At 40.0% G+C, this 9,135-nt stretch overlaps 2 protein-coding genes across 5 annotated transcripts; one reads left to right on the top strand and one right to left on the bottom strand.

The window, feature by feature from the left end:
• The first annotated feature begins 2,417 nt into the window (after positions 1-2,417).
• On the top strand, positions 2,418-6,680 carry LOC133861357 (inactive TPR repeat-containing thioredoxin TTL3-like). Of its 4 annotated transcripts, none has more exons than XM_062297129.1 (8): positions 2,418-3,773; positions 4,382-4,577; positions 4,683-4,867; positions 4,950-5,283; positions 5,374-5,578; positions 5,688-5,794; positions 6,089-6,286; positions 6,497-6,680. In XM_062297129.1, the coding sequence occupies exons 1-7, from the start codon at positions 2,860-2,862 to the stop codon at positions 6,239-6,241; spliced, it is 2,094 nt and encodes a 697-aa protein (XP_062153113.1). In that variant the 5' UTR covers positions 2,418-2,859; the 3' UTR covers positions 6,242-6,286; positions 6,497-6,680. The 4 variants fall into 4 exon arrangements, with proteins under 4 accessions (XP_062153113.1, XP_062153112.1, XP_062153111.1 ...); XM_062297128.1 differs by having other exon boundaries at positions 6,089-6,274; XM_062297127.1 differs by lacking the exon at positions 6,497-6,680 and having other exon boundaries at positions 6,089-6,486.
• A 1,346-nt stretch (positions 6,681-8,026) lies between these two features.
• On the bottom strand, positions 8,027-8,440 carry LOC133860295 (uncharacterized). The gene has a single exon (XM_062295929.1). The coding sequence runs from the start codon at positions 8,438-8,440 to the stop codon at positions 8,027-8,029; it is 414 nt and encodes a 137-aa protein (XP_062151913.1).
• Between the last annotated feature and the right edge of the window lie 695 nt (positions 8,441-9,135).

Genomic DNA, 9,135 nt, shown 5'->3' on the forward strand with positions numbered 1-9,135 from the left:
AACCCAAGGAAAGAAACAATATATAGTTAGTTGTCATACCAAAATGAAAATAGCATGTGGTTGACCATAATAGTATTTCAAATAACTCCAAAAATCACTCATTTGGTCAAGCAAGGGTAGTATGGTAACTTGGAAGAGGGTCTTTCACGTCATCCAACTTATTACCTTCCGTAACAACAGAAATCCCGGAAGTACGGAATCTAATGCATGGAAAAATGAGAAGGGAAAGAGGTTAATATTGAGTAAGTACACGTAAGCACGTCATTAACACTCTAATGACAAGGGCAGGTTCCAGCACCGGCCCCAGGCCAGCTCAGCTTCAAATTATGCATCCTTCTATAACAAATAAAATTAAATGCCTCCCATTAGAGCCTTGTTGGGGACAATAACTATATATGATTGCCACAATTCCGCAAAAACACTTGTACAAAATTATTATTATTATTATTATTTTACTTTTTCTTTTCCCAAATTCTAGTCAAGGTCTCATTTTTATTTGCTTACAATGTATGACTTTTAAATTCCAAATTAAAATTATTATATTTGTAATATGTAGAGATTTTCAGGATGATTTAGGAGTTTTATTTAAAACATGTGTATTATTCCCTATAAGTTGTTTTTTTTTTTTTTTTTAAATGATGTGATGTTTAAAGATGTGAACTCCATAAATAATAGGGCATTGTCTAAATTCAATAGATTTTTTTTTGATAGAGTCTAGATCTTCTAAGATTTACATGCTTCTGTTCAAATATAGCCTTTTAATTATCTCCTAAAAAAAGTGTATTTATATTAACACACAAAAAAAAAGAGGCCTGCTATATTTAATCATGGGATGTGTTTGCACAAAGTTCAAGCATGTTATGTTTTTTCTCATGAGTTTACCTGATGAAAAATAGAAATTATCACAAAAACATGTCAGCTTTGAGTGGTGTTTATATTCCTAATTCTTATTTTTGTATTAAAAACAAGCAAAAAAAAAAAAAAAAAAAAAATCAACTACAAGAGTAAGTAGCAAAAATTGAACACAATATATTGTACAAATAGGCTCATCAATTTGGAGAGTGGCTAAGAACAAGTGAACTTGATGAAAACACAAGTACAAATATTCACAGGAAACAAATATTTGAGACCCTTGCATCTCGATCTCCTGAAAAACTCTGAAATCCCTGTACTTTCTTTCCACATTTATTGGTAGTGCTTCACCACCTCTTTATGAGTGACTCCTAGGAAGGAGGTATGACCTCCATTACCCTGGCCGCCGTCCGTTGTACCGTCATCCTTCAACCTCCTCGCCTTTTGCTGTCTACAACCACTTAAAATCTGCTGTGTTGCCTAGCCTTTGCCACCGCTCCGCCTCTCCCCATTTTTGCTTGAATTTTAGATTGGGTTTTTTCAAAACCCGGTTTACTCTCTTCAATCGATCCCGTTGCCACTCGTGCCTGTCTACCTTCTTCTTCGGCTCCCCAACTTTCGGTCACCACCAGTTGCTCTCTGTGCCGCCTCTCACACGCCAACACGTGATTCACACTCGCTGGTGCGTGAAACTCACGCGCCTTTCAGTTACGGGGGTGGCTGGACCACCCTCAAGGGCCTGGGGGTGGTTTCGACCACCCCATACGACTGATCTGGGAGTGGCTCGGCCTTTGGGGGTGGGTCGGCCACCCCCGAAAACCCTAACATTTTTTTTTTATTTTTTTTTTTTGTTTTTTGGCCATTTGGGGTGGCCGGACTTCCATTCGCCTCTTCTCCTCTGTTGGTCTTGGTGTTTTGTGAAGTGGTGGTTTTTTTGTTGTTTTTATTTTGTCCTTCTATATTTTTCTGTTGTGTTTTTCTGTTCCTTTCCTTTTCTGTGGATTTTTGTCTTCCTGTTCCGATGCGGTTTGAACTAGTGGATGAGACTTTTGTTGTTGGTGTGTGTCCTTCAATGGCTCTTATTCGATTCTCTTCGGTACCTTTCCTGTAATAATCACTTAACAGTGGTTGCTACTTTCACCGCGTATAATTCTTTACCAAGTTTTTTTGCCATTTGTTACCGTCTTGTGCGGCCTTTGGATCATGAATGATACTATTACCTGTTGTTTTTTTTGTTTTTGTACTGTATTTTTTGTTTGGACTTTGTTATTGGGGTGCCTACTACCCCTTTATAGTTGTTTGATCTCTTGTAACCCACTTTCCTTTGCCCTCGCTTGATTTAGGAAAAAAAAAAGAAAAAGAATGCAAATATTCACGGTTTTTTACTCCGCCGTACTGAAAATTATGGGATTGTAGTAGACTCTGAAAAACAAAGCTAAAATTTGTTAAGAGAGAGGGAGTGAATGCTCTGCCGTCCAGAACCAAAAAAATAAATAAAAAAGAAAAAGAAAAAAGAAAAAAATAAAGAAAAGAAAAGAAAAGAAAGGAGGTAGCCGTAGAGACGAGGACAGGAGAGAGAGACTCTCAGAGAAAGAATCAAAGAAAGAGAGAGAGAGAGACCGAAGAGGTGGTTCTGGGCCTTCTGGCTCGTTAAGAGAGAACGAGAAGAGAGAACATTTTCACAGAGAGAGAGAGAGGGAGAAATCAAAATCAAATCCAAATCCAAATCCAAATCCCCATTATCATCTCGCTCTGACTTTTCTGTCTCTCTCTCTCTCTCAAAAGCACTTTCTATCACTCATCACATTCATTCTTTGCTTCATCCTCTTATATCACGAGATCCCCATCGCCCTCTCTCTCTTTCTCTATGTCTTCCTCACACTCCCTCTGCTATTACTTCTCTTCTTTGTACTCTTAGACACTAAACCTTGCGAAAAGAACATACTTTGTAGACCCACAAGCAAGCCTATCCCAGTCTTCGCAAACAACCTTTGCAGCTTGTACGTGATGTCACGTTCTGCAAAACCTATAGAAGAAATGGGCCTCGATTCTTTTACAACGCAGTTCCGGGACTCTCTTGGTTGCGACCAGAACAAGCCTGATTTCAGAGAACTCGATCTGGGCTCACCCGTCTCTCCCTTGACGACTCGGGGCTCAGTAGTTAATGGTGCTGGTGGTGCAGCCACTTCAAGCTGCAGCTCGAGCTCGTCTGGCTCGTTCTCGGGCAAGAATACCAATACCCAGTTGGCTAAAAGATCGGAAAGTAAGCCAAACAACCACTCCGGAGAGCTCTCGGGGTTGTCCGAAACCAGCCCAATTGCCCCCGATTGCCTCCGATCCATTAAAACAACGCCTGATTCGAAACCGGGTCACCGGAGATCGGTCTCGGCCGGACCCCCATTGATCTACTCAGGTAGAAGCAATGGCTGTGGCAATGGAGCAACTTCAGCTTCCTCGAATTCGACCACAAATGTGTTACCCAGTGGCAACATTTTCCCCCCTGGGAAGATCTTAAAGGCTGCTACGGCTCCTAGAAATGCAGCTAGGCCTGATGTTTTGGGTTCTGGGACTGGTAACTATGGCCACGGTAGCATAATGCGTGGTGCTGCTAATGTAACTGGGAATATACAGTTTGCAGGAGAAGCAGTAATGGTTAAGCGTGCAATGACAAGTACTGATCCTGAGGAGGTCAAAAAGGTGGGGAATGAGTTGTATAGGAGAGGGCATTTTGTGGAGGCCTTATCGTTGTATGATCGGGCTGTTTCGTTGTCGCCGGAAAATGTGGCGTACCGGAGTAATCGGGCAGCGGCGTTGACGGCGCTGGGGAGATTGGGCGAGGCGGTGGGGGAGTGTGAGGAGGCTGTGAGGTTGGAGCCTGATTATGGGAGGGCGCACCAGAGGCTGGCATCTCTTTATCTCCGGTGAGTGTTGAAAACTAGAACTGGAGGTTTGTGGGTTTTAGCCTTTGTTGTTTTTTGTTACTATGTTTGGTTGCTTGGGAAAAAAAAAAGTTTCTTTTTCTGGTTCGGGACTTTTTGCTTGGATTAATGTGATTGGTCTTTGTTGTTTTGATCTGCATTTTTGTGTTTCTTATTGGTTCTGGTGCATAATGCATCTTGGATCTATTTTCTGTGGGTCTTCTCGTTGTGTGATTGGTTTTTGCTAACTTTTGTACCCTTTTGCATTGGTTAACTGGAGTCCTACCTCTGAAATTCCTTTCTTGTTTTGTTCTATTCCATTTTATGGTACCCAATTAGAATGGCGGATTGCTATTTGAGTGGTTGTTGAAGTTGCTATCATTTATGAGGGTCCTTTGTTCAATTTTGGAATTAGTTATGATTAATATGGGTTTCTAATTTTCCTCTATCTTCTCATCCTTAGTAAATTTACATTTGTTGAGTTATTGAGCGTCTGCCTTTACACATTTGTTGAGTAATGCGAAGTTTGTTGTTATTGGCTGAAAGACTAATTAAGATTCATGGGTAGAGATTCCTGGATCAAATAACTTATTAATCTGGATTGTCTATAGTTTTGGGCAAGTCGAATATGCCCAGCGCCACCTTTGTTTCCATGGGCAAAAGCCCGATCAATCAGAGTTGCAGAAGCTAAAATCATTGGAGAAGCATCTGACCCATTGTGCAGATGCCCGAAATATTGGTGATTGGAAGAGTGCAGTTAGCGAATCGGATGCGGCCATGGCAATTGGGGCAGACTCCTCTCCTCAGGTAGAATCCCTAGCCACAGATCTCTCCTTTTTTTATTTTTTATTTTTTATTAATTGATGTGGAGCAAAGTATCAAACTGGTAACTTATTAGTATGGCTTTTACAGCTTGTTGCTTGCAAAGCGGAAGGCCTTTTGAAGCTCCATCAGCTTGACGAAGCAGAGTCTATCCTTGCTACCATTCCTAAGCTGGATAATTATCCTCCTTTCTGCTCACAAACCAAGTTCTTTGGTATGCTTGCTGAAGCTTACCTGCTCTATGTCCAAGCCCAGGTAGAGATGGCATTGGGAAGGTATGCTATGAAGTATAAAATTCAAATGCAGAGTAGTTATGGCTTTTGGGGTGAGTGAGAAAAGTCAGTAGATTCCTTGCAGGTTTGAGAATGCAGTTGTGGCAGCAGAGAAGGCAGGCCTGATTGATTATAGTAATGTTGAAGTTGCAAGGGTGTTAACTAATGTGAAAATGGTTGCAAGAGCTCGTTCCCGGGGTAAAGATCTTTTTAGCTCTGGAAGATTTTCTGAAGCCTGCTCAGCTTATGGAGAAGGCCTCAAATATGATAGTTCAAATTCTGTTCTCTATTGTAATAGAGCAGTTTGTTGGTCTAAGCTTGGGCTATGGGAACAATCTGTTGAGGACTGCAACCAAGCCCTCAAAATCCAACCGAATTACACCAAGGCCCTTCTAAGGAGGGCTGTCTCAAATGCAAAGGTGAGTGTTGTCTTAGCTCTTTGATTTTTCAGTTTGTTTGTTTATACTTAAATAGTCAGCATCGTATCTTTATCTTGTGGGATGTTATAGCTTGAACGGTGGGCAGAAGCTGTGAGAGATTACGAGGTCTTGAGGAAGGAACTTCCTGGAGACAGTGAGGTTGCTGAATCTCTACAGCGTGCACAAATTGCATTGAAGAAATCGTGTGGGGAGGAAGTTCATAGTGTGGACTTTGGTGGTGAAGTAGAAGAAGTTTCAAGTCTAAATAAGTTTAAAGCTGCAATATCATCTCCTGGTGAGTTTAAGTGCCTTTGTTAATGCTTAGTGGTGCTTATCTTTTGTTCCTGCTCCACTCTTCAATTTATCTCAACAGTCCTGTCTGAATGAAAATTTAAAAATTTCAGGTGTTTCAGTAGTTCATTTCAAAGTGGCATCAAATGAACAATGTGAGGAAATATCCCCATTCATAAATATGCTTTGTGTTCGATATCCATCTGTTAAATTTTTGAAGGTAGGTAACCTGTTTGTCTTTACTTGCCTCATACTGTTTTAGATCATTCCACTGCATTCTGCAAGGTGTTTGAAATAAGCTCATACTGTGTTGACATGTTCCCACTATACATATGGGCTGTTAAGTTTCTTTCCCTTTATAATCCCTTGAATAATGAATCCAACTTTTGCTTTGTTTTAAAATCTAGTTTGTGATGGTTTGGATTGTGCTTGAGAAAAATACTGAATGATCTTGTTCTGTACTATCTGCCAGGCAAATTGGCCATGTAAACATTTATTTATTTTTTGATTGAAGGTGGATGTGGAGGATCTGTTAGCAATAGCAAAAGCTGAGGGCATTAGAACGGTTCCAACATTTAAAATTTACAGGAATGGAGAGAAAGTGATGGAGCTAATCCGCCCAAGCCATCAATTATTGGAGGACTCATTGAGGAATTGCAGTCTCTAGAACAACAAATGCTCAATTATACAGCAGTAGATGGTAACTGTCCAAGTATTCACTATCTCTACGACTCAAAGTCATACTAAGTTTTACCTGTTACATAATCAGCTACATAATTTTTTCATGGAGGTTTAAGGCAGAGAAACCATAAGAGAAATGGCTTCTTTTAGTTCAAAGTTGCAGAAATATATGTTCTTTCTCTCTGGTTTATTCACCTTCCAATTCCAATGGATGTCCTTATAGTTTCTTCACTAATCGCAGGGTTATTTTTGTGTCTCATGTTCCATATTTTGGAGAGAAAAGCTGAAAAAAAGTGTACAATTTAATACTCTCTGCTCAGTTAAAAGTTTTGGAGAGAGAGAGAGAGAGAGAGATTGTGTACATAGATGATAAATCCAAGTATTGAAAGCAATGGGAGGCTGCTTCTGTCCTTCGTGTTGATCTACTTTGGTCCGAAAATGACAAAGCGCTACACAACAAGGGAGTGTCTTTCCCGGTGCCATAAAATTACCTTCAACCATGATAAATGCTGGAAAGTTTGGTCTTAGTACACCCCTCTAAAATTTTACCAGCGTTCATAGCGGCGGACTCTATCGACACTGACCTGATATAATGGTATTAGCTATTTTTCTTTTCATTTCTCTGTCAGGCTGGTACTTCACTGAGCTTTTTTACATAATAGTAAGACATTTTAATCCAATTTATGATGATTACTTCCGTGACTTGAACCGGTGGTTGAGAACCTGCTATGATATCAATGGTAAAGGGTTTAACTATTGATTGCTCTAAGACTCTTGGATACTAAGTTCGGTCAAACCTTTATTATCCCTAAAGACTGTAATAGTAGTGATTGGCTGAATGTCTTTTGAAAGAGAAATAAGAGAATCTTGGGCCAATAACCCAAAATTGTCTAGTGTTATTTATTTTGTTTGTGTTGATAAAGTTGCAGCATAATAAGAAATGATTGGGTATTCTGCCTTTTGCATGTACGTACCACCATGCTGATTTAAAAAGACTTGAGACTTAAGACCACCACCGGACAAGGCTTTGCTTCTATTCACTTCAACAGGCCACTGCGGGTCCTCAAGTGTGTCTTAAATTTAGGTGGTCTCTTAGTACTTGCTTTTCTAAAGCTGCCTTCGCTTTTTGCTATTTCCGTTCCTTTTTGAGGATGTCTTTTGAAAAACTGTTTTAAGAATGGAGAGCAAATTTCCCTGGAGCCATGCGCACAGTAGTGTGTATATATAGATATACCTCAACATTTGGAAATGGTGCCAAATCTTCCAAAATACCTTTAAACTTTTATTTTGATAAATTTGAGAGATGAGTGCAGGGCAGTCTTCTTCGGTCTTTATATCAAATAAATAATAATAGAAAGATCATTGGCTCTGCCACTGTGGTGTGTTAAGGTTTTGGTTAACAGAGTAAAATTGTATCAAGCAAAGTGCCCCGGCCCCCCGTACACATACTGACATAGTGACATATACACTGTACTTGTTGTCCCTCCAGGCTCCAACTCTCTCGTACCCTCTCTCACTGTCCGACTGCTTAGTTGGAAGGCATTGATTGATTGATTAGAAAGTGCAGGGGGCAGAGAGTCAGGCTGAGATTGCAGAGTGAAGAGGGTACATCCTCCATATCTATTTTAACTATTTTATTTTTAAAAGAGAGAACCTTTTTGCTCAAACCATTTAGCATATATATAACTGAAACCAACAATAACATGATAAATATTCGGAATACTTTCCAACTTTTATTCTGGCTAAACAAACAAGAAAACCATGAAGCAAATCACTGGCCAGCAGCAAATGCGTCAACAGGGAAAGTCTTGGTGATTCCAGCAAGACTCTTGAAGTGAATCTTCCCAGTAGGTGGATCGTCAACGGTGATCTCACTGACGGGAGGCCAGAGCATGAGCTCCTTAGCCTTCACTCCCTTGAGCTTCTTGATCCTCTTCTTCTCAATGTGGCCGGTTATCTCAGTGTGATAGCTAACCATCTTGCTGATCATCTTGAACTCGTGCTCCACCTTCTTCTTCTGCACAATCCACATGTACCCTGTGTCTTTCACGTACCCTACTTCGATCACGTTGGCTAGAGGGAGAAGTCCCAATGGGAGTTCGAACTCTTGGAGAAGAGAGGTCGCCATTTTCAATCCCTCTTCGTGCCCTTTCTTCACAACGCCTCCTTCCTTTGCTGCTTCCATTGATGAAAAGAAATGAAATACTAGGCTAGGCTAGGCTAGGCTAGGCTTGAATGTATTATCAATATAGAGGAAAATGGTGCCTCTATTTATATACTCTCTACATAATTAGAGACCACATGTGTGAGACAATCTTAGTGGTGGAAACCAATGTTAACTTCATTGTAATACCCGTCGGCACAGGCCTTGTTTCATTTACTTTAATTTACTCTCCTCCCTCGTGTCACTAAGCTTTTGTCCGCAGTAATAAGATCGCATAATATCGATCTACTTCAAACTAATTTACATAAGGATGATGATTAAATGGAGCTGGAAATCTTACAATTAATTATCTGCATTACAAGATGGCCGCTTAAAACTACTACTTCAAAATCCTTAATTTGCTTTTTCTTTAAAGAAAAAAATGTCTTTAATTGGCTTATAGCCCCCAATCCTGATTGACGTTTCATAACTAAAATATACCAAGCATGAAGCATATTTATATACTATACGCTATTTCCTATAATATTAATCTATATAACATGTGCTATATATGTACACACACCGTAGTGGCCCGGATAATTATCAAGGGTTAATTAGGCCTTAATTAGGAAATTGGGATCTTTTGACTTTTTAAGTTGACTGAACAAGGAACATTCGTGGTCCCCACCACGAACTATCATTGACGTGTTGTACTATGTGTAAGAAGATACATCTCA

Source organism: Alnus glutinosa, chromosome 2, assembly GCF_958979055.1.
Source record: "Alnus glutinosa chromosome 2, dhAlnGlut1.1, whole genome shotgun sequence".
NCBI classification, from domain to species: Eukaryota; Viridiplantae; Streptophyta; class Magnoliopsida; order Fagales; family Betulaceae; genus Alnus; species Alnus glutinosa.

Bases quoted from the DNA above. Each gene is read 5' to 3' on its own strand.
- LOC133861357 (XM_062297129.1), top strand. From the start codon at position 2,860: ATGTCACGTTCTGCAAAACCTATAGAAGAAATGGGCCTCGATTCTTTT. The intron at 3,774-4,381 runs GTGAGTGTTGAA...GATTGTCTATAG, and splicing joins CTGGCATCTCTTTATCTCCG to TTTTGGGCAAGTCGAATATG. The intron at 4,578-4,682 runs GTAGAATCCCTA...TGGCTTTTACAG, and splicing joins GGGCAGACTCCTCTCCTCAG to CTTGTTGCTTGCAAAGCGGA.
- LOC133860295 (XM_062295929.1), bottom strand. From the start codon at position 8,440: ATGGAAGCAGCAAAGGAAGGAGGCGTTGTGAAGAAAGGGCACGAAGAG.